General features: G+C 35.1%; 2 protein-coding genes across 11 annotated transcripts in view; one reads left to right on the top strand and one right to left on the bottom strand.

Moving 5' to 3' along the window:
• Positions 1 to 13888, top strand: part of ATP11B (ATPase phospholipid transporting 11B (putative)) — a 149315-nt gene extending 135427 nt beyond the window's left edge. For both annotated transcript variants that reach the window (XM_089910787.1, XM_089910788.1), the window contains one exon: positions 1 to 13888. This exon is cut by the window's left edge and continues 3330 nt beyond it. The gene's annotated coding sequence lies outside the window, so the exon portion shown is untranslated.
• The window catches only part of DCUN1D1 (defective in cullin neddylation 1 domain containing 1), a 74085-nt gene that overhangs the window by 19669 nt on the left and 27803 nt on the right, over positions 1 to 26613 (bottom strand). For 3 of the 9 annotated variants that reach the window (XR_016393066.1, XR_016393067.1, XM_089910793.1), the window contains one exon: positions 2115 to 26613. The exons of 4 other annotated variants lie outside the window; for them this stretch is intronic. Coding sequence is in view for 3 of the 5 variants with exons in the window: in XM_089910793.1 (XP_089766919.1) it covers positions 26534 to 26613 (80 nt within the window). In the remaining 2 variants the exon portion in view is untranslated. Of the gene's footprint in view, positions 1 to 2114 lie in introns of those variants that run through there. 2 more of the 9 variants (XM_089910799.1, XM_089910798.1) reach the window with 2 other exon arrangements.

Below are 26613 nucleotides of genomic sequence, written 5' to 3'. Positions count from 1 at the left end.
GCGAAAAGGAGACCCCAAACAGTAAGTTAAACAAAATGAGAAGAAAGAAATATGCAGCAGATGAAGGAGCAAGGTAAAATCACACCAGACCAAACAAATGAAGAAGAAATAGGCAGTCTACCTGAAAAAGAATTCAGAGTAATGATAGTAAATATGATCCAAAATCTTGGAAATAGAGTGGAGAAAATATAAGAAACGTTTAACAAGGACCCAGAAGAACTAAAGAGCAAAAAAAACCAATGATGTACAACACAATAAATGAAATTAAAAATTCTCTAGAAGGAATCAATAGAAGAACGGATAAGTGACCTGGAAGATAAAATAGTGGAAATGACTACCACAGAACTGAATAAAGAAAAAAGAATGAAAAGAATTGAAGACAGTCTCAGAGACCTCTGGGACAACATTAAACGCACCAACATTCAAATTATGGGGGTCCCAGAAGAAGAAGAAGAAAAGAAAGTGTCTGAGAAAATATTTGAAGAGATTATAATTGAAAACTTCCCTAATATGGAAAGAAAATAGTCAATCAAGTCCAGGAAGCACAGAGAGTCCCATACAGGATGAACCCAAAGAGAAACACACCAAGACACATATTCATCAAACTATCAAAAATTAAATACAAAGAAAAAAGATAAAAAGCAGCAGGAAAAAGCAATAAATAACATACAAGGGAATCCCCACAAGGTTAACAGCCGATCTTCCAGCAAACACTCTGCAAGCCAGAAGGGAGCAGCAGGACATATTTAAAGAGATGAAAGGAAAACACTTGCAACCAATATTACTCTACCCAGCAAGGATCTAATTCAGATTCAATGGAGAAATTAAAACCTTTACAGACAAGCAAAAGTTACGAGAATTCAGCACCACCAAACCAGCTTTACAACAAATGCTAAAGGAACTTCTCTAGGCAGGAAGCACAAGAGAAGGAAAAGACCTACAATAACAAACCCAAAACAATTAAGAAAGTGGCAATAGGAACATACATACTGATAATTACCTTAAATGTAAATGGATTAAATGCTCCAACCAAAAGACATAGACTGGCTGAATGGATACAGAAACAAGACCTGTATATATGCTGTCTACAAGAGACCCACTTCAGACCTAGGGACACATACGGACTGAAAGTGAGGGGATAGAAAAAGATATTCCATGCAAATGGAAATCAAAAGAAAGCTGGAGTAGCAATTCTCATATTAGAAATAATAGACTTTAAAATAAAGACTATTACAAGAGACAAAGAAGGATACTACATAATGATCAAAATATAACAACTGTAAATATTTATGCACCCAACATAGGAGCACCTCAATACATAAGACAAATGCTAACAGCCATTAAAGGGGAAATCGACAGTAACACAGTTAGAGTAAGGGACTTTAACACCCCACTTTCACCAATGGACAGATCATCCAAAATGAAAATAAATAAGGAAACACAAGCTTTAAATGACACATTAGACAAGATGGACTTAATGGATATTATAGGACATTTCCATCCAAAAACAACAGAATACACTTTCTTCTCAAGTGCTCATGGAACATTCTCCAAAATAGATCATATCTCGTGTCACAAATCAAGCCTCAATAAATTTAAGAAAATTGAAATCGTATCAAGTATCTTCTCCGACCAAAACGCTCTGAGACTAGATATCCATTACAGGAAAAAAACCTGTAAAATATACAAACACATGGAGGCTAAACAGTACACTACTAAATAACCAAGAGATCACACTAAAGAAACCAAAGAGGAAATAAAAAAATACCTAGAAAAAGATGACAATGAAAACACAATGACCCAAAATCGATGGAATGCAGCAAAAGCAGTTCTAAGAGGGAAGTTTATAGCAATACAATCCTACCTCAGTAAACAAGAAAAATCTCAAGTAAGCAACCTAAATTTACAGCTAAAGCAATTAGAGAAAGAAGAACAACAAAAACAACAACAAAAAGTTAGCAGAAGGGCTTCCCTGGCAGCGCAGTGGTTGAGAGTCCGCCTGCCGATGCAGGGGACACGGGTTCGTGCCCCGGTCCGGGAAGATCCCACATGCCACTGAGCCTGTGCGTCCGGAGCCTGTGCTCCGCAACGGGAGAGGCCACAGCGGTGAGAGGCCTGTGTACCGCAAAAAAAAAAAAAAAAAACAGAAGGAAAGAAATAAAGATCAGATCAGAAATAAATGAAAAAGAAATGAAGAAAACGATAGCAAAGATCAAAAAACTAAAACCTGATTCTTTGAGAAGATAAAATTGATAAACAATTAGCCAAACTCATCAGGAAAAAAAGGTAGAAGACTCAAATCAACAGAATTAGAAATGTAAAAGGAGAAATAACAACTGACACTGCAGAAATACAAAGGACCATGAGAGATTACTACAAGCAACTATATGCCAGTAAAATGGACAACCTGGAAGAAACAAATTCTTAGAAAAGCACAATCTTCCGAGACTGAACCAGGAAGAAACAGAAAATATGAACAGACCAATCACAAGCACTGAATTTGAAACTGTGATTAAAAATCTTCCAACAAACAAAAGCCCAGGACCAGATGGATTCACAGGCGAATTCTACCAAACATTTAGAGAAGAGCTAACACCTATCATTCCCAAATTCTTCCAAAATGTAGCAGAGGAACACTCCCAAACTTGTTCTATGAGGCCACCATCACCCTGATACCAAAACCAGACAAAGATGTCACAAAAAAAGAAAACTAAAGGCCAATATCACTGATGAACATAGATGCAAAAATACTCAACAAAATACTACCAAAGAGAATCCAACAGCAAATTAACAGGATCATACACCATGATCAAGTGGGATTTATCCCAGGGATGCAAGGATTGTTCAATATACACAAATCAATCAACATGATACTCCATATTAACAAATTGAAGGATAAAAACTATATGATAATTTCAATCGATGCAGAAAAAGCTTTTGACAAAATTCAACACCCATTTATGATAAAAACTCTCCAGAGTAGGCACAGAGGGAACCTACCTCAACATAATAAAGGCCATATATGACAAACCCACAGCCAACATCGTTCTCAGTGGTGAAAAAAATGAAATCATTTCCACTAAGATCAGGAACAGGACAAGTTTGCCCACTCTCACCACTATTATTCAACATAGTTTTGGACGTTTTAGCCACAGCAATCAGAGACAGAAAAGAAATAAAAGGAATCCAAATTGGAAAAGAAGTAAAACTGTCACTGTTTGCAGATGACATGATACTATACATAGAGAATCCTAGAGATGCTACCAGAAAACTACTAGAGCTAATCAATGAATTTGGTAAAGTAGCAGGATACAAAATTAATGCACAGAAATCTCTTGCATTCCTATACACTAACAACGAAAAATCTGAAAGAGAAATTAAGGAAACAATCTCATTCACCATTGCAACAAAAAGAATAAAATACCTAGCAATAAACCTTCCTAAGGAGTCAAAAGACCTGTATGCAGAAAACTATAAGACACTGATGAAAGAAATTAAAGATGATAGAAACAGATGGAGAGATATACCATGTTCTTGGATTGGAAGAATCAATGTTGTGAAAATGACTTTACTACCCAAAGCAATCTAGAGATTCAGTGCAATCCCTATCAAACTACCAATGGCATTTTTCACAGAACTAGAACAAAAACTTGCACAATTTGTATGGAAACACAAAAGACCCCGAATAGCCAAAGCAATCTTGAGAAACAAAAATGGAGCTGGAGGAATTAGGCAACCTGACTTCAGACTATACTACAAAGCTACAGTAATCAAGACAGTATGGTACTGGCACAAAAACAGAGATCAATGGAACAGGATAGAAAGCACAGAGATAAACCCACACATGGTCACCTTATCATTGATAAAGGAGACAAGAATGTACAATGGAGAAAAAACAGCCTCTTCAATAAGTGGTGCTGGGGAAACTAGACAGCTACATGTAAAAGTACGAAATTAGAACACTCCCTAACACCATACACAAAAATAAATTCAAAATGGATTAAAGACCTAAATGTAAGGCCAGACACTATAAAACTCTTAGAGGAAAGCATGGGCAGAACACTCTACGACATAAATCACAGCAAGATCCTTTTTGACCCACCTCCTAGAGAAATGGAAATAAAAATAAACAAATGGGACCTAATGACACTTAAAAGCTTTTGCACAGCAAAGGAAACTATAAATAAGATGAAAAGACAACCCTCAGAATGGGAGAAAATATTTGTAAATGAAGCAACTGACAAAGGATTAGTCACCAAAATATACAAGCAGCTCATGTGGCTCAATATCAAAAAAACCAAACAACCCAATCCGAAAATGGGCAGAAGACCTACATAGACATTTCTCCAAAGAAGATATACAGATTGCCAACAAACACATGAAAGGGTGCTCAACACCACTAATCATTAGAGAAATGCAAATCAAAACTACAGTGAAGTATCAATCACCTCACACTGGTCAGAATGGCCATCATCAAAACATCTACAAACAATAAATGCTGGAGAGGTTGTGGAGAAAAGGGAACCGTCTTTCACTGTTAGTGGAAATGTAAATTGATACAACCACTATGGAGAACAGTATGGAGGTTAAAAACTAAAAATAGAACTACCATATGACCCAGCAATCCCACTCCTGGGCATATACCCTGTTAAAACCATAATTCAAAAAGAGACAATGTTCATTGCAGCTCTATTTACAATAGCCATGACATGGAAGCAACCTAAGCGTCCACTGACAGGTGAACGGATATAGAAGATGTGACACGTATATACAATGGAATATTACTCAGCCAGAAAAGGAAACCAAATTGAGTTATTTGTAATGAGGTGGATAGACCTAGTGTCTGTCATACAGAGTGAAGTAAGTCAGAAAGAGGAAAACAAATACTGTATGCTAACACATATATATGGAATCTTCAAAAAAAAATGGTTCTGATGAACCTAGGGGCAGGACAGGAATAAAGACACAGACATAGAGAACGGATTTGAGGTCACGGGTGAGGGGGGGAAGCTGGGATGAAGTGAGAGTGTAGCATTGACATATATACACTACCAAATGTAAAATAGATAGCTAGTGGGAAGCAGCTTCATAGCGCAGGGAGATCAGCTTGGTGCTTTGTGACCACCTGGAAGGGTGGTAAAGGGAGGGAGACGCAGAGGGAGGGGATATGGGGATATATGTATACATATAGCTGATTCACTTTGTTATACAGCAGAAACTAACACAACATTTTAAAGCAATTATACTCCAATGAAGATGTTAAAAGAAAAAAAAAGACACAATTGCCTAATACTCACATAAGAAGAGACAAACAATCTGAATAGGCCCATATGTACTAAAGAAAGTGAATCAAACATTAATAAGCTTCTAAAACAGCAGCAAGGTCAGATGGTTTCACCTGTAAATTCTACCAAACATTTAAGGAGGAAATTACACCAATTCTCTGCAATCTACTTTAGAAAATAGAAGCAGGGGAAATACTTCCTAACACATTCTTTGAGCCCAGCATTACCCTAATACCAATGCCAGATAAAGACATTATACACATTATAGAAAAAAGAAAACTACAGACCAATATCTCTCATGAACATAGATGTAAAATCCTCAATAAGTTTTAGCAAATCAGGAGGGGTGATGTCAGCCTCGTGGCAGCATCTCCTCTCCCCTTTGATTTACATCTAACTGGACATCCATAATCCAGAAAAAGTACCTCTACACAGCACACCAGGCTACCTGAGAGATCCATCCACCTTGCACCCGAATGTGGGTGGACTGGAACCTCAGAGGAAGCTGAGGACCCAGTACATTGGTGGCAGCAGGAGCAGCAGTGGGCCAGCATGCCATTTGGGCAATGGAGATGGAGGGTAAAAGTAGTGAGTGGGGGTCTCGCTGGCCATGCATGCTGGAGCTGGAAGGACCCATTGCTCTCTCTGAGGAGAGGTTGCAGTGACTGAGAGGACAGAAAGGAAAAAGAAGAAGGCAAAGAGAACCTAAATGCCCAGCTACAGAGGAATGGATAAAGAAGATGTGATACATATATACAATGGGATATTACTCAGCCATAAAAAAATAATAATGCCATTTGCAGCAACATGGATGGACCTAGAGATTATCATACTAAGTGAAGTAAGTCAAAGACAAATATCATATGATATCACTCATATGTAGAATCTAATTTTAAAATGATATAAATGAACTTATTTACAAAATAGAAACAGACTCACAGATTTCAAAAACAAACTTAATGGTTACCAAAGGGGAAATGGCGGGGGGAGGGATAAATCAGGAGCTTGGGATGAATATACACACACTACTATATATAAGATAGATAACAATGAGGACCTACCATATAGCACAGGGAACTCTAGTCAATATTCTGTGATAACCCATATGAGAAAAGAATCTGAAAAAGAACGAACATATGTGTAACTGATTCACTTTGCTATACACCTGAAAGTAACACAACATTGTAAATCAACTATACTCCAATAAAATTAAAATAATAAAAAAGACAGCAAAGAGAACTGAAAGGATGCATTTCCTGCTGTCTGCCCAGGATTCTGGCAAGAGGACTGCCCACAAACCTGAGACACTCCCCACACACATTCAAGGATCCCCGTACCAGGCTGTAGGCACCCCAAAGCCCCAGGTGCCAAGCATATACCTCCCCCAGCTCTGCCATTGCCATTTTCCACCCTTTTATTTCTGCCAGCGTTTTTTTTTTTTTTTTTAATGTGCACATTCCCAACCTCCTTAGTGGTGAGTCAGCTTTGGGAAGAGAAATCAGAAACTTGTGCTATAGTGCCACATTCTGAAAAAAAAAACAAAAGGAAGTTTCCTAATTACCAACCTGTTGAACTGTTAGAATCAAAGTAAACAAAGTTTTGATAAGAAAGGTGTTCTCTACTTCAGATGCAGTGGCAAAGGCACTTTTCATCAAATACTATTGAAAAAATCATGGTATTACAGTAGCACAAAAAGAAAATGACAGTTTTACAGGAACCGAACCCAAAGATGTGGAATATTGTGATCTAACTGATAAAGAATTCAAAATAGTTGTTATGAAGAAATTCAACAAGCTACAAGATAGAAAGGTAATACAATGATCTACCAAAGGGACTGAAATTCTAAAAAAGAACAAAACAAATTCTGGGGCTCAAGAACTCAATAAATGAGATGAAGAATGCATTAAAAAGCATTGGAAATAGAGCAGGTCAGATGGAAGAAAGAATAAGTGAGCTCAAGGATAGCAATATAGAAGTTTCAGGTGGAAAAGGAGAGAGAACTAAGATTTTTTAAAAGTGAAGAAACCCCATGAGAATTTTCAGACTCCATTAGAAGAGCCAACATAAGATTTATGGGTATACCATAAGGAGAAGAGAGAGAGAAAGGAGCTGAGAGCATATTTAAGGAAATAATAGCTGAGACCTTCCTAACCTGGGGAAGGAACTGGATATACAGGTCCACGAAGCTAATAGAACACTTTATCTCAATGAAAAAGACCTTCTCCAAGACACATTAAAACTGTCAAAAGTCAGTGATAAAGAATTTTAAAAGCATCCAGTGAAAAGGATAGCAACCTACAAAGGAACCCCTATTATGCAATCAGCAGATTTCTCAACAGGAATTCTACACACCAGGAGAGAGTGGGATGACATATTCAAAGTATTGAAAGATAAAAATTGTCAGTCAAGAATACCCTACCCAGATTGACACATACACACTACTATATATAAAACAGATAACTAATAAGGACCTACTGTATAGCACAGGGAACTCTACTTAATTCTCTGTAATAACCTATATGGGAAAAGAATCTAAAAAAGAATGGATATATGTATAACTGATTCACTTTGCTGTATAGCAGAAACTATCACAACATTGTAAATCAGCTATACTTCAATAAAAAAAAAATACCCTATCCAGCAAAGTTATCCTTCAGATAGAAAGGAGAAATAAGAGCTTTCCCAGACAAACAAAACCTGAGGGAGTTTACCACCACTATACCTGCCTTAAAAGAAACGTTGATCAGAGCTCTTCAAGGTAAAATGAAAAGACAAAAGTACACAAAAGTGATTAAGGTGATAGTCAGAATTGGAAAACTGTCAATTTTCTAGAATAGTATATTAAAGGTTAAAAGCATAAAGGTTAAAAGAGGAAGAACATTTAAAATAACTATAGCTACTAAAACTCGGTAACAAAAATCACAGCATAAAAAGATAATTTGTGAAATCAGAAATACAAAAGGGGAAGAGTAAAAGGATGGAACATATTTAGACAAATGGAAATAAAGTGCTATCAGCAGGAAAAGGACTATTGTATCTATGAGATGTTTTATGTAAACCTCATGGTAACCACAAAGCAAAAAGCTAGAGCAGAGACACAAACATATAAAAGAGTGAGCAAATCACCATGGAAAATTGCCAACTTACAAAAGTAGAAACAGAAGGAAAAAGAAACAATGAAGAGACAAAATAACCAGAAGGCAAAAGATAAAATGGCAGTAGTACATCCTTACATATCAATAATCTCCCTAAGTGTAAATGGATTGAATTCACCAATCATGAGGCACAGACTGTATGGATTGAAAAAAAAGACTCAACTGTATACTGCTTACAGGAGACTTATTTCAGCTCTAAAGACACTAATAGCCTTAAGGTAAAAGGATGGAAAAATATATTCTAAGCAAATGGAAACCAAAAGATGGTGAAACTATACTTATATGAAACAAAATAGACTTCAAGCCAAATGTGGTATCAAAAGTCAAAGAAGGTTATTATATAACGATAAAAGAGTCCATACATCAAGAATATATAGCAATCATAAATATATATGCTCTCAACACCCAAGTAACCAAACATATTAAGCAAATACTAACACTTTAAGGGAGAAGTAGACAACAATACAATAATAGTAGGGAAGGTCAATATCCCACTGTCAGCAATGAATAAATTGTCCAGGCAGAAAATCAATAAGAAAATGTTGGAATTGAACCACACATTAGAATAAATTGACTTAACAGTCATATACATAACACTCTATGCAGCAGCAGCAGAATACACATTCTTTTCAGGTGCATGTGGAACATTCTCCAGAATAGATCATATAATAGAACACAAATCTTAGCAAATTTAAGAAAATTGAAATCATACCAGCTACCTTTTCTGACCAAAAGGGTATGAAACTAAAAATCAACAAAAAGAAAGAAAGAAGACCTACAAATATGTGGAAACTAAACAGCACAATGGGTCAAAGAAGAAATCAAAAGGGAAATATAAAATTACCTCTGGGAATTCCCTGGTGGTCCAGTGGTTAGGACTTCACACTTTCACTGCCAAGGGTGCAGGTTCAATCCCTGGTGGGGGAACTAAGATCCCACAAAACATGTGGAGCAGCCAAAAAAAACAAAAAACAAAAAACTCAAAACAAATGAAAATGGAAAATACAACCTATCAATATGGTGGGATACAGCAAAAACAGAGAGGAAAGTTTATAGCAATAAATACATATTAAGAAATTAGAGGGCTTCCCTGGTGGCACAGTGGTTAAGAACCCACCTGCCAATGCAGGGCACATGGTTTCGAGCCCTGGTCCAGGATGATCCCACATGCCGCAGAGCAACTAAGCCCGTGAGCCACAACTACTGAGCCTGTGCTCTAGAGCCCGTGAGCCACAACTACTGAGCCCACACGCCACACCTACTGAAGCCCATGTGCCTAGAGCCCATGCACTGCAACAAGAGAAGCCACTGCAATGAGAAGCCTGCGCACCACAATGAAGAGTAGCCCCCACTCGCCACAACTAGAGAAAGCCTGCACACAGCAACGAAGACCCAACGCAGCCAAAAATTTTAAAACTAAAATAAAATAATAAATTTATGTTAAAAAAAAGAAATTAGAGAGATATCAAATAAATAACCTAACTTAAACGTACCAGAAAAAGAACAAATCAAGCCCAAAGTTAGCAGAAGGAAATAATACAGATTAGAGTGAACGAAAACAAAATAGAGACCAGAAAAACAATAGAAAGAATAAGCAAAACTAAGGGCTGGTTCTCTGAAAAGATAACAAATATTAACAAAACTTTAGCTAGACTAAGAAAAAAAAGACAAATAAAATTAGAAACGAAAGGAGATGTGACAGCTGATATTGCAGAGATACAGAGGATCACAAGACACTATTATGAACAATTATGTGCTACAAATTACATAACCTAGACAAAATAGATATATTTCTAGAAACACAAACCTACCAAGACTGAAGCAGGAAGAAACAGAAAATCTGAACAGACCAATAGTAAGTAAAGAGATTGAATTAGTAATCAACAAACTCCTAACACAGAAAACTCCAGGACCAAATGGCTTCTGGAGATTGCTACCAAACATTTAAAGAAGAATTAACACCAATCTTCCTCAAAATTCGAAAATATCAAGGAATAGAAACACTTCCAAACTCATTCTACAAAATCAGCATAACCTTGATAGCAAAACCAGATAAGGATAACAAAAGAAAAGATCAATAATTCTGATTGAAAAGAAAAAAAGCCCTTAACAGATTGGGTATAGAAGGAACTTAATTAAGACCATGTATGACAAACCCACAGCTAATATTATTATACCCAATGGAGAAAAATTGAAAGCGTTTCCTCTAAGATCAGGAACAAGGCAAGGATGCCCATTCTCACCACTTCTATTCAATATCATAATGGAATTACTATACTAGCTAGAGCAATTAAGCAAAACAAAGTAATGGGGCTTCCCTGGTGGTGCAGTGGTTGGGAGTCCCACCTGCTGATGCAGGGGACATGGGTTCGTGCCCCAGTCCAGGATGATCCCACATGCCATGGAGCAGCTAGGCCCGTGAGCCATGGCCACTAAGCCTGCGCGTCTGGAGCCTGTGCTCCGCAACGGGAGAGGCCACAACAGTGAGAGGACTGCGTACCGAAAAAAAAAAAAAAAAAAAAGTAATGAAAGGCATCCAAATCAGAAAGGAAGAAGTAAAATTGTCATCATTTGCTGATGATATGAATTTACATATAGAAAATCCCAAAGAGTCAGTCAAAAAATTGTTGATATTAACAATTTCAGTAAAGTGACAATACAAAATTAACATACAAAAATCAGTTGGATTCCTTTACACTTATGATGAAACATCTAAAAAAGAAAGAAAACTATCTCATTTACAATAACATCGAAAAAAATAAAACACTTAGGAATAAAGTTAACCAAGGAAGATCTGTACAATGAAAAACTACAAGACTTTGCAAAAAGAAACAAATAGAAAGACATCCCATGTTCATGGATTGGAAGAATATTGTTAAAATGGCCATAACACCCAAATACATCTACAGATTTAATGCAATCCCCATCAAAATATCAATGATATTCTTTACAGAAATAGAAGAAATCATCCTAGAATTTATGTAAGAACACAAAAGACCCTAAATAGCCAAGCAATAATGAAAAAAGAAAAAAGAAAAAAGCCAGAGGTATCATGCTTCCAGGTTTCAAACTATATTACAAAGCCATAGTAATAAAAGCAGTATGCTATATATATACTGGCACAAAAAAAGACACATCAACCAATGGAACAGAATAGAGAGCCCAGAATTAAACCTCAGCATATATGGTCAAGTAGTATTCCACAAAGGAGCCAAGAACACCAAATGTGGAAAGGATAGTCTTTTCAACAAATGGTGCTGAGAAAACTGGAGAAACACATGTAGAGCAATGAAATTAGTCCCCTATCTCACATCACTCAAAAACAAACAAACAAATTTGAGGGACTTCCCTGGCAGTCGAATGGTTAAGACTCCGCACTTCTGGGACTTCCCTGGTGGTCCAGTGGGTAAGACTTCATGCTCCCAATGCAGGGGGCCTGGGTTTTTCCCCTGGTCAGGGAGCTAGATCCCAAATGCATGCTGCAACTAAGAGTCCACATGCCACAACTATGAAGTCCGCATGCTGCAACTAAAAGATCCCACATGCTGCAACTAAACATCCCACATGGCTCAACGAAGATCCCATGTGCCACAGCTAAGACCCAGAACAGCCTAAATAAATAAATATTTAAAAAAAAAAAAAAAAAGACTCCGTGCTTCCACTGCAGGTGGCAGGTGTTTGATCCCTGGTCAGGGAACTAAGAACCCACATGCCATGTGGGCAAAATAATAATAATAATAAACTCGAAATGGATCAAAGACTTAAACATCAGACTTGATACCATAAAACTCCTAGAAGAAAATGTAGAGAAGATGTTCATCAATATTTGTCTTGGCAATAATTTTCGGGATAATGACAGCAAAAGCACAAACAATAAAAGCAAAAATCAACACATGGGAGTACATCTAACTCAAAATCTTCTGCACAGCAAAAAGAACAAAATGAAAAAATAACAGAATGGGAGAAAAAATTGCAAACCATATATCAGATAAGGGGTTAATATCCAAAATATATAAAGGGATCATACAACTTAACAATAACAAAAATCGCATATATACAATGGAATATTACTCAGCCATAAAAAGAAACGAAATTGAGTTATTTGTAGTGAGCTGAATGGACCTAGAGTCTGTCATACAGAGTGAAGTAAGTCAGAAAGAGAAAAACATATACCATATGCTAACACATATATATGGAATCTAAAAAAAGTTCTGAAGAACCTAGGGGCAGGACAGGAATAAACACACAAACATAAGAGAATGGGGGCTTCCCTGGTGGTGCAGTGGTTGAGAGTCCGCCTGCTGATGCAGGGGACACGGGTTCATGCCCTGGTCCAGGAAGATCCCACATGCTGCAGAGCAGCTAGGCCCGTGAGCCATGGCCGCTGAGTCTACGCGTCCGGAGCCCGTGCTCCGCAACAGGAGAAGGCCACAACAGTGAGAGGCCCGCGTACCGCAAAAAAAAAAAAAAAAAAAACACATAGAGAATGGACTTGAGGACACGGGGAGGGGGAAGGGTAAGCTGAGACAAAGTGAGAGAGTAACATTGACATATATACACTACCAAATGTAAAACAGATAGCTAGTGGAAAGCAATTGCATTGTATGGGGAGATCAGCTTGGTGCTTTCTGACCACCTAGAAGGGTGGGTTAGGGAGGGTGGGACAGTGAGGGTGGGAGATGCAAGAGGGAGGGGATATGGGGATATATGTATACATATAGCTGATTCACTTTGTTATACAGCAGAAACTAACATAATATTGTAAAGCAATTATACTCCAATAAAGATGTTAAAAAAGTAACAAAAATCTAATTAACAAATGGGCAGAATTAAATACACATTTTTCCAAATAGGACATCAAAATAGTCAACAAGCACATGAAAAGATGTTTAACGTCACTAGTCATCAGGGAAATGGAAATCAAAACCACAGTAAGACATCATGTCACACGTCAGAATAGCTATCATCAAGAAGACAAGAGAAAAAAGGTGCTAGTGAGGGTGTGGTAAAAAGGAAACCCTAATACATTGTTGATGGGGATGTAAATAGGTCCAACCACTATGGAAAACAGTATGGAGTTTCCTTAAAAAATTAAAAATAGATCTAACATTTGATCCAGCAATTCCACTTCTTGGTATATACCCAAAGGAAATGAAAACAGGATTCTGACAAGAAAAATGCACTTCCTTGTTAAATGCAGCATCATTCACAATAGCAAAGATATGGAAACAACCCAAATGCCCATCAATGGATGAATGGATAAAAAAAGATATGGTACATATACACAATGGAATATTATTCAGCCATGAGAAAGGATATCCTGCCACTTGCAACAACTTCAATGGATCTTGAGCTTATTGTGCTAAGTGAGATAAGTCAGACAGAGGAAGACATTATACAATATCACTTATACATAGAATCTAAAAAAGTCAAACCTGTTTTTTAAGAGTAAAATGGTAGTTATTAGGGGATTGGGGGACAGCAGGATAAGACTGATGGTGTTTAAGGATACAAGCTTGTAGCACGTAGTCATAAGCCAAAGAGATCTAACGCACAGTATAATGAACATAGATAATAATATTGTACTAAAATTATGTAATGTGATAAATCACTATAACAATTATATTACAATATATAAATGTATCAAAGTAACACTGTGCACCTTAAATTTACACGTTATATGTCAAATTTGTTCAAATAAGTTTATAAAAATGGTAAAACAAATATGTATGTGTGTGTACGTGTGTGTGTGTATATATATATATATATATATATATATATATAAAATCAGTAAATCAAATCCAATTTATCCCAGGTATGCAAGGCTCATTCAACATTTGAAAATCAATTAATGAAGTCAAAGTCAGGCCATTATGCTGTACACCTTCAACTTATATAGTGTTCTATGTAAATTATATCTTAATAAAACTGAAAGAAAAAAACCAATTAATGTCACATCAACAGGCTAGGGAATTCCCTGGCAGTTCAGTAGTTAGGACTCGTGCTTCCACTGCAGGGGGCACGGATTTGATCCCTGGTCAGGGAACTAAGATCCTGAAAGCTGTGCCTCACACCCAAAAAAATAAAAAACAAACAAAAAAGGCTAAAGAAGAAAAATTACATGATCCTATCAACAGATGCAGAAAAAGCACTTGACAAAATCCAACACCCAGTAAACTAGGAACAGAGAGGAATTTCCTCAACTTGATAAAGAATATCTACAAAAACCTACAGCTAACATACTTAACAGTGCAAAATCAAAGCTTTCCTACTAAGATCAGGTACAAGACAAAGATATCTCCTCCCACTACTCCTTTCAACGTTACACTGGAAGTTCCAGGTAATGCAACAAGACAGGAAAAAAATAAAACTGCCTTTGTTCACAGATGACATGATCATCTATGAAGAAAATCCAAAAGAATTGACAAAAAAAAAAAAAAAAACCAACTCCTGGAACTAATAATTGATTATAACAACTTTGTAGGTTAAAGGTTAACATACAAAAGTCAACCTTTTTTATTTACCAGCAATGAGCAAGTGAGACTTGAAATTAAAAACACAATACCATTTACATTAGGACCTCAAAAATAATATTAGGTGTAAATCTAACAAAATATGCATACAATCTGTATGAGGATCTAATGAATGATATCAAAGATCTAAATAGAGTTATTCTATGTTCATGGATAGGAAGACTCAATATTGTCAAGATTTCAGTTCTTCCTAAATTGATCTATACATTCAATGTAATCCCAGTTGAAATTCCACCAAGTGCACTATAGAATGTGTAGCATGTAACAGCTATAGAATTAGTATTCTACAGTTGCTGAATATGTTCTATAAACATCAATTAGTTGTGATTTTCAAATCTATATTCATATGTGTGTGTGTGTATACGTGTGTGTGTGTGTAGCTTTTGATCAAGTCTATCAATTATTAAATGAGTAGTAAAATCTCCAACAGTAATTGTGGATTTTCCCATTTCTGTCATTTTTTGCTTCATACATTTTGAAGGTACATTAGGTACATACACATTTAGGATTACATTTTGATGAAATTGATCCTTTTATCAATGTGAAATGTCCTTTTTTTATACCTTATATTAACACAGCCACACTACTTTTCTTATGCTTGTTTACATAGTACATCTTTTTCTATCCTTTTACTTCTAGCCCATCTGTGTCTTTATATTTAAAGCATGACTCTTGTATAAAGCCTCTACTTGGGCCTTGCTTTTTATCTGTTCCAACAGCCTCTTTTAATTGGAATGTTTAAGCCCATTGATGTTCAATATGATTACTGATATATTTGTATTTAAACTTTCCATCTTGCTCATTCTTCTCTATTCCACCTCTTCTTGTGCCTTTCTTATTCCTTTTCTGCCTTCGTTTGGATTACTTTTTAGCATTCAATCTCCTAGTTTGGCTTTTTGCTTATACCTGTTTTCAGTGGTAATTCCTATGACTTATAATACGTCATCCTTACATTGAACCAGTCTGTATTTATTATACCACTTCATTTATAAGAATCTTCCAACAGTAAAATTCCATTTATTCCTCATCCAATCTTTTGTACTATTGTCATGTATTTTACTTTTACATCTTATAAGCCCAACTAAACACTATTTGCTTTAAACAGAATTATATTAAATAAAAATTTTTAAGCATTTTACATTTATCTAATTTTACCATTTCCAACATGCTTCATTATTTCCAGATCTGTACTTTCTCAAAAACTAACAAGTATCACTAGATTGTGATTTTTATATGGTACATTTTCCAATATTTTAAATTTCTTGTTAGTAAAAATGTAAAATTAATTGTGGATTCACAGTGGTGGCATACGAAGGATAATTAAGAATGAGAATAATAGAATGAACTGGCCTGCACAAAGTAGAGTGGACTACGGTGCCAGTTCATAATGCAAAATCTTTTATAAGAACTTTAATATAAAAAATTTTAACAGAATTCACAGTATAAGTTGTATTTTTTAGTGTCCATCGCCTGAGAAAAGACACATGTAAGGGTGTAAAGACCCCTTGCACGACCAAAGGTACACCAGAGGTACAACCTGTAGTAGAACTACCCTACCTGGCATTTAAAAATATGTGTGCAATTTAGACCATCACATTGGGGGGGGCAGTTTTTTGTTTCCTGTGGTAAAATGTACAGCTCCGATGCAGAACTGTCCTACCCAAAAATGCTAATAGCACCCAGATTGGAGGCACTAAAACTATCTGGCTATACTTTGGGGCATCACTTATTTTTACTTGTTTGAGAGAATAAGAAACATTCATGTCTAACAGAATACTTGATCCCCCCCCCATTTCTAATCTGTTTCCCATTATGATAAATGACACCATCATCCACACAATTGTTCCAACTAGACATATTTCCTTCCCTCCCCCCAACATACAATCCATCATTAAATTATTTGATGCCACCTTTAAAATATATCCCTAGTCTGCCAACCTCTCTTCTATCACTGTCACACTAGTTCAAAGGAGCATCACCTCTAGTCTAGACAGCAACCTCCTAACTCCCTGGAAACGATTCTCCACACAGCAGCCAGTCATCTTTTAAAAGCAAAACTCAAAAATTTTTTCTTCCGTTTTAAAATCTCCAAAGGTGTCTCATTGCACTTAGGAATTCAGACCCCTTGTGTTAGTTCACAAAATCATACGTGATGTGCCTCCTGCCTGCCTCTTCTCATCTCATGGCACTCTGCTCCTCAGCCACTGTGCCACCTCACTGCCTTACCTTCCATTCCTCAAACTTGCCAAGTTCATTCGTGACTCAGGGACTTTGAACTACTGCTCTCTGCTAGATCTAGATCACATGGGCGGCTCCTTTTCTTTTGGAGCTCTGGCCCTGCTGAACCAATTCAGAATCTCCAGAAGTAGGACTAAGGTGGTTACCTTAAAAATAAGTAAACTAAAAAACTTAGATACACTAAAGTTTGTGAACCAGTGAGCTAAACTTTCTCTTCCTCATGTCTCTAAGCAAGTTACAGATTTGTTAATGAGCCTGGAAGTAAAAAGTACCTGAGGATCCAATTCAATAATTTTTCTTGTTTCCCTTCGAAAACTTTCACATTCAGTGCATGTAGTAGTTAGATACGGCCATACTGCTGCAACAGACACCCAACAATAATAAAGAGACTTAAAGAGGTATAACATTTAGTGATTACATTCTGTGGAGAGTTCCAGTAGGAATTATACAACATGACAAAGTGGGAGTTATTCCTGGAATGCAAGGATGGTTCAACACATGAAAATCAATCATTCTAATATACCACATTAACAGAGTGAAGGACAAAAACCACATGATCATATTAATTGATGCAGAAAAGCATTTGATAAGACTCAACACCCTTTCCTGACACCCCCCCCCGCAAGAAAAAATCAACAAATCAGGAATAGAAGGAAACTACCTCAGCATAATAAAGACCATATAGGAAAATCCCACTGCTAACATTATACTTCAATGGTAAAAGATGCAAAGCTTTTCCTCTAAGATCAGGAACAAGACAAGGATGCCCACTCTTGCCACTTCTATTCTACATGTTTTTTGAAGTCCTAGTCAGAGCAATTAGGAAAGAAAAAGAATTTAAAATCATTGAAATTGGAAAGAAGAAAAATCATGTTTGCAGATATTATCTTTCATGTTGAAAATCCAAGATCCCATACACATACACACAAACCCTTATTTTGTTTTAATATAAAGCAAAATAAAAGAAGAAATCTAAAGAGAGAAATAGACAGCAATATAATAATGGTAGGGGACTTCAATATCCCATTTTCATCAATCATCCAGACAGAAATCATCCAGACAGAAAATCAATATAGACACATTGGACTTAATAACATAAGGCCAAATGCTTAATATCTAAAATATCAGAAGAACTCCTACAACTCAACACCAAAAAAATCAAATAACCCAATTCAAAAATGGGCAAAAGACTTGAATAGTCATCTTTCCAAAGATGATATACAAATGACCAACAAGCATGTGAAAAGATGCTCAATATCACTAACCAGAGAAATGCAATTCAAAACCACAATGAGATATTACCTCATATCCATTAGGATGTCTAGTATAAAAAAAAAAAAAAGGGAAGGAAGGGAGGGAGGGAGGAAATAAGTAATGATGAAGATGTGGAGAAACTGGAACCCTTGTGCACTGTTGGTAGGATTGTAAAATGGTGTGACTGCTGTGGAAAACAGTATAGAAGTTCCACAAAAAATTTAAACTAGAACTGCCATAGGATCCAGCAACAGCACTTCTGGGTATGTAACCTAAAGAACTGAAAGGATCTCAAAGAGATACTTGCACATGTATGTTCACAGCAGCACTGTTCACAATAGCCAAATGTCCACTGACAGATAAATGGATAAGCAAAATAAAATGTGATATATACTTACAATGGAATATTATTCAGCCTTTAAAGGGAATGAATTCCTGTCACATTCTGCAACAAGGGTGAAGCTTGAGGACATTATGCTAAGTGAAACAAGCCAATCACAAAAAAGATAAATACTGTGTGATTTCATTTACATGAAGTACCTAAAATAATCAAATTCATAGACACACAAATTAAGATAGTGGTTACCAGGGACTGGAATATGAATATGTTTTCAAGTCTATTTGTAGGAGTGGAATTGCTGAGTCATATGTTAACTCTATGTTTAACTTTTTGAGGAACAGCCAAACCGTGTTCCACAGCTGCTGTACCATGTTACATTCTCACCAATGTACAAGGGTTCCTATTCATCTACATGCTCTTCAATACTTGTCCATTTTTATTAAAGTAATCCTTGAAGGTGTGAAGTGATAACTCACTGTGGTTTTGATTTTCATTTCCCTAATGACTAATGAGGTTGAGCATTTTTTCATGTGCTCATTAGCCATTTGTATATACGTTTTGGAGAAAGGTTTATTCAAATACTTTGCTCATTTGTAAATTGTGTTGTCTTTCTATTCTTAAGTTGTAAGAGTTTTTTATATATTCTGGATACAAGTCCCCTTATATTTTAAAGTTAAGGTAACGTCTGTTGATACAATTATTGTGGCTTTCTAGACCACACTTCATTAACTTCCAAAATATTTTCAAGTTAACAGTATTTTTTGATTAAGTACATCAAATGTCACCTTAAATATAATTGCATAGAAGTTTAAAAATTTAAAGCAACCACTACATTTTCAAACAAATGAATTCCGAGCTGAGGAGAGGCAGGTACGGGGATCCATAAGTTAAAAGAAATTCAGAGATATATGCAACATATGGACCTTATTTGAAACCTGACTTGAACTGGAAAATTAATTATGAGACAATTTTAAATGCTAACTGAATAATTACTAATAAATTGTTAACATTTAAGTGTGATAACAGTATTGTGGTTATCTTTAAGAGCTTTTTCTTTCAGACATACATAACTGAAATATTTACAAATGAAACTATTTGCTACCTGGGATTTGCTTCAAAATAAATCAGAGTTGGGAAGATGGGTGGCATATAGATAAATCAAGATCGGCCATGAATTGATTACGCTGAAGTAAGTTCATCATACTATTTTGTATATTCTGAAATTTAGCATTAAAAATAAAATAAACACTACGCCAATGTCCACTATGTATTAAGAGCACAGGTGGCTGGCAGCAACTAAACAGAATCAACTAAAGTTTTACAAACTTAAGAAATTAATTTCTCAAAAGAGCTCTGAGAAAATTAATAATGAGACTGACATATCTGTACAAATTACGTATACAACGTTTCAAGTATTACCACCAGTCACAGGCTAACTGGGTAGTTATATCACCGTACACACAATAGCACAAAGCAACAGCCATCAGCATCACTCTTTACCTACACAGTTTATCTCCTCACCAGAGTTCACTAAGGGACTGGAACTCCCACTGGAAGGGTATAACAACTACCCTCACTGGTTACAGAAAATACTGCCTTCAAGTAAGTATAAGTACATTGCAAGTAATTTTACAGCAATCTCTCAGACCACCTTATGTTGGGTTGGCCAAAACGTTCATTGGGGATTTTCCATTACATCGTATGGGAAACCCAAACGAACGTTTTGGCCAACCCAGTACTTACCCAAATTGCACATCCTACAGACATGTCAATTAGGATAGCTAGATATATATATATAACTTGCACACTTAAGATACACATCCACCAGAATGACAATAATAATAGTAATAATAATAAACATTCACAAGGATTTAGAGAAGCTGCAACCCTTATGCATTGTGATAGGAATATTTTTAAATGGTACAGCCACTTTGGAAAACAGTTTGGCAGTTTAGAAAGTCAAACAAAATTTCCAAACAACCCGACAATTACACTCCTAGGAATCTACCTAAAAGAAATTAAAGTATATGTCCACACAATGACAAATAACGGGGAATGTTCACAGAGTTACTACTCATAACCAAAAATGTAAACAATCCAAATGTCCGACTGGTGAATGAATAAACAAAATGTAGTATATCCATACAATGGAATACTATATAGCAACTAAAAGAACTAAAGTACAGGTATATGCTGTAACACGGATGAACCTCAGAAACATTATGCCAAGGGAAATAAGCCAGATACAAAAGTCTTCAAACTGTATGGTTCTATTCACAGGTAATTTCTAGACAGGGAAAATTTATAGAAACAGATTAGTATGGCTACCTGGGGCTTGGGGTAGGAACAGGAACTAACTGCAAAGGACCAGGAGGGCAACTTTTATGGGCTGATGGAAATTTTCTAAAACTGGACTGTGATGATGGGTTTGCAACTCCATGAATTTACTAAAACCACTGAATTATACACTTACAATGGGTGGATTTTACGGTGTGTAAATTATAGCTCAATAAAGTTGTTGTTGAGTACCATCACAATAAGAATGACTATTTTAAAGCTCTGGCTTTCATTTCATATAATTTCAATATATTTAATTCTAACATACTCTCAGGATTAAGAATATTGAAAACTAAACTGGCTATTTTCAAAGGATTCCAAGTACACACATCTCTAAACCTTACTGATCAAATATTGCTCTTTAAGCTCTGTGTCATGTAACTATGTGACAAAAATCACTGTCTAGAGCTTTCCTTAGTATTTCCCCTTAGCCATTTTGTTTTCCCCTAAACTTATGCCCTACAGTGTTCGTTTCCATAAAAATCTCATTTGGCACCGCTCAAGTTTTCCATTAGATCCAATGTTTTCTTAAAATATTTCATAACCTGAAATAAAAATTTAGTTATATTAAACATCTACCTAAATACATATATACATTCTAAATATAAAATGAATATTATCCTTTTTTTCTTTGCTTTGTTCATTAAGTTACTCACATGCTGCCGTCTGTTAAGTTTCCAAACTTTGAAACAATGAAGTTTCAAGTCAAGCTTTGTTTTCACTATTTTGGTTAAAAATTATTGTTTTAAACTTATTTGATGGATTCTGACTCCATCTCTTCCCATTCCACTAAAAAATCTGCCAAAGAGGTTATGTTCCCTATAAGCCAGTCATTAAAACAAACATTGTTTTAACCAAACATTTTTCCCCCAAACCAAATCTCATATGAAACGCCAATAACCTACAAGAGATAAAATAGAAAGCTTCCAGCCTCATAAATACAGCAGCCTCAAGGTATGGCTTGAAAACAAATGCTTTAAGTTACAAGCTACACTGACTTCTGCACAGCACAAATACAGAAAAGGTAAGCTGAAAATACATAAGCAATACTTTTAAGAAAAACTTGGATATACTTGATTAAAAATATATTAGGAACTCAATTTTTAAAATGGATTAATTATAAAATGATTCCCCAAATAATTTGTCTTTAAAACTCCATAAATGAAGACATTACTTTTTGGGAATTCCATTTACTAGAAAGGCTGTGCACATTTTATCATAATTTCCTTATTATGACAGATTAAAAAAAGACCAACAAAAGAGAAGTCAAAAGCCACATTAACACAAAACACTGAGCCTAGTGGAAAAGTGTCAAATAAATGAGTTTGTCAGTAAGAAATGCCAATTACCCAACAGGCAGTAAAGAAAATAGATGGCAAGAATGCTCTGGTAAAACCATTTATGTAACTGTATTATGAATTAAGAAAAAAAAAAAAAACAGGACTATCTGCCTCCAGAATCAGGTACAAATCAAGCAAATATTCAACCAAAATAGGGACAAATAGTAAGGGTAAACCTGGAAAAGGGGATTTGTACTATTAAGAATTTTCAAATTTATCAACTACAAAATATAAACCCCTTCCCCTTCAGAAATCAAAGGTAAAGGTATCATGATATATAACTTCACCACATTTTTATAAAATAAAAATAGAAATTATTGCTATATGATTGTAAAAATGGAGGCAAGTAAAGAGTTTAGAAATATACTCGTTTATAATCAATTAAATGATGAGCCATAATTGGAACCCTAATTATCACATTATGTAGAAATCACAATTCAGGTATTGCGTCCTCAGATATTAAGTTATATGTTAAATAGTTCACATTTTAAAAACATTTTATCATTACATTATCAAATTTGATAAAATCTTATCAAAACATCTATGTATGCAATATAAATCATATTGTTAAAAGTATAAAGTAACATTTAAAGAAAACTGCTGAGGTGTCAAGTAAGTATTTTCTATTAAATATACACAATTTAACATTTAGAACTCCATAAATTAATTCTTGCTAAAAGTTGATTCAGGTTTACAAAGGCATACTTCGTGAACTATAATAAATTTCCCCAGCACCACTTTCTTTTATTCCAAAATTCTTTCATTAGGTTTAACTTTCTTCTGTCATTCATACGTAAAAGTTACAGAAGGTTTACAATACGTAGTCTTCATTGTAACATGTTTTTAAAAATCTAAGCAAAGTGCACATTAAACTGGCTACAACTACTCAAACCTCTTGATTATCGTCAAATAAAAAATAGATGAACACTTCATTCACTTAAATCTTTCTGAGGAAAAAAAATAGTATACCTTGCTTAAATAAGAATTCCCCAGTAAGCATATTATATAAAAGATTTCCCATGTTATTTTATTAAGTTTTCTTTCTCTCATTAAAACTTTTTAAAAGTCTAATGAAGAACACATACTTACAAAGCCGTATTACACAACTACAGTACTGTTAATTAAATAAAGCAGCCCAGTATAGTTGTAAACATTTTAAATGTAGTAAACAAGACTTGGCATGTCTTTTCTCCCCAAAACTTGCCATTATAATGCTCTCTCCATAAATAATTATCCTTTCTGGAAAAGTTTTCCGGTATATTTTAGTCTTTAAAAGTATTACACTGAAATAATATGTGAAAAGATTTAGTCATGGCAATTTCACTGAAGCTTTTATTGCCTCTGTTGGTAATATGACAGGGATGTAAGAAACACAATTGAACTTACAGAGATATGCAGATGATCGTCACTAAAGATAATCTTGATCTCAAGTATTTTTATATGTGGGCACTTCTAATTTTATACACTTTACTATTTAAAAAGCATTACATTGTAAAATGTGTACCTGTTTTGACATTTGGCAAAAAGGAAACTGTACCTGTGGTTCAGTTTAAAACAAAGAATCAGCATGGGGAGTTTACCAGAATGAAGACTGAAACACTAATGAATTAAAGCAATTCAAGTTGTGTGTGTGTGTGTGTGCGTGTGTGTGTGTGTGTGTGTGAGCATGTGTGTCTCTTTCAACCTGTCAATCTCTCTCTTTCACACACACTCACACACACATGGCCATTATGTGTAAGCATTTTTTAGTACAAAATATTCCCTGTAACCAGACATGTATCCTCAGAATAACCACACCACATTAAATCAGTCTTCTCTTTTCAGCCCTATTAATAGTATTGTTTAATTCTAAGATGCCATCATAGAGTTAACAACCTTAACTTTTATGCTACATGATTATATTCAAAGCTTTATGTATTTTTCTGTTTATAATTACATAGTAATTATAAATGTTTAGTACCAAACTGATGACAAACACTATTTTGTTGAAAAGGTCTTGCATTTAAAAGGAAAAGTCTGTAAAACCCAAGGCACTAGGCCACGAATCAATATCAGACTTTTATGAAAAACAATTTATATTGGGGAAAAAAAGCTAATCGGATCTCATTTCAAAACACAGCATACCGGAATTAATTAATCAATTCAAAAACAATACCATAACTCAAAATCTTCAAGACAGGAAACAAAATAGTACATTTATATATATATATCTTTTAAAAATTTTTCATAATTGAAGTTCCTCTTAATATTTACAAATATGAAATCAGGAAATACTGAAAGCAGCAGGATTCTTCTTTTTTCTTTTCTTTTTTTAATAACCAATTCCAGTAACCTGAATAGAAATTTTCAAAATTTTCTTTTGATAGAATCATATTCTTGAATTAAAGTTATGATTAGAATATTAATATCTATGGGGAAAGCTTTCTAGTCAATTTCAAAATCGTAAATAAAAAGTAGTTTTAATATATCATTGTTTCTTAAAATCATTTCCACATATACCTTATAATGTACTGCTATTCTGAAGTACATACCTTTGATAATTTCAACATTAGAACTTAGAGTGCCTGGATACACCAAGCAAAATCTACTCCTGCTAAAAACCAGTCATCCAATATCAGAAATTTTACATTTTTTAACCTGCCTTATAGAAATGTTTAAGAAAGCAATAAACCCTTCTTCACAGGTCAAGAAGTGAACAAAGAAATGAGCATTTTCAGCATGAAAGCAGTTCATGGGTCTTGTAATGAAGAAAAAAAAAAATACAAGACAGAGTTCTGCTTTGATGTGAAAACTGAGCTAATCTGAGTGAAACAAAGAACAGTAAAAATTAAATAATTTACGAAAATAGAAGCCAGATTGGTACTTTGCATCAAGTGCATGCCTGCTTGAAAATCTTTGCTCCTGAAATATTTGGCAACCACAGTGATTAGCAGTTAAAGCAACTTCAACAAAATAAGAAGTCATCAAAAATGGACTATTTGTCTGAAAGAGCAGTACCTATATTATAAGAATTGAACTTTATGGCTCATTACAACCATTTTCAAAATTTAATTCCTACTATCTTCTTATAAATTAAGAGAATTTCATTTGTGTTCCATAGTGTGCTGACCAAAAAGCCCCAAAAAACAAAAATAAACCCTCATGCCTAAATTTAGAATATTGTATTATGTAGCAATCTAAAACATTCAAAACAAATTAAATAGTTTAACTTACTCGACAGGCATATAAGCGTTTCAAAATCATAATGAAATCCAATTATGGAGTGCATAATGTAGACAGGAGTAGAATCTAACATTATGCAGATGTTTTTCTAAATAAACCCCCCTGTAAGACAACTATATATAAACATGGGTAAGATAAGTGCAGACTAGTTCTGTGGAACCTTCTGAAATCGAGGGTCTAAAACACAGTAAAATTTTGGGTAGGCACACCAAGTTATCCTAAAAATTTTTCACGTTGGTTATTTTGACTTTTTTTTCAACAGATACTCTACTCACGTTAACAATACATGTGATTTGCCAGGAAAAAAAAAAATCCCCCCATACCAAAACACCATTCCAGATCTGGTGCACTTAAATATATCACTCTCACTGGAAGTGCTATCAGCATAGTCTTTGCAACTAGCCCAAAGCATATATTTAAGAAGTTTTTATAAATTGTGATGTTCACATGTTTAATTCTTATGCCAAACTGTTTTCTGATGAAGACAGCATTGTGCTTTATGCAAGAATGGAAACTTCAAAAGAATCACCATAAAGCTTCTAAGACTTATGGGAGAATAAACTAGGATGGTCCACAGATATAAGATGAAATCCACAATGTTGGAATAATAAATGTTTAGAGCGGCCCAGACTAGAAGACAAGCCCAAACCACCATTAGAAGAATGAAATACGATATGGTCCAAGATGTATCCTTAAAGTTTTGTCTCAACCCTCAGTCTGAATTGTGAGGATTGATCTTCAGTTCAGTCCAGCCAGCAGAAATTGACTGTGCAATTTTCCATTGTATTTATTGTACAGACTATGTACATTCTAGAAGGTTCCTTTAGTGCTACACTGTTGTACTTTTTGTCCCAGCAATTTGAGGGCGTGCAAATTCCACAAAGTCATCAATAAGAACAGGCCATGCTC

The sequence above is a fragment of the Delphinapterus leucas genome, chromosome 4 (genome assembly GCF_059928025.1).
Source record: "Delphinapterus leucas isolate spDelLeu-1000000601 "Yukka" chromosome 4, BTC_Dleu_Yukka2, whole genome shotgun sequence".
Classification (NCBI taxonomy): domain Eukaryota; kingdom Metazoa; phylum Chordata; class Mammalia; order Artiodactyla; family Monodontidae; genus Delphinapterus; species Delphinapterus leucas.
The sequence above is the reverse complement of the archived record's forward strand: the minus strand, read 5'-3'. Positions and strand labels throughout refer to the sequence as shown.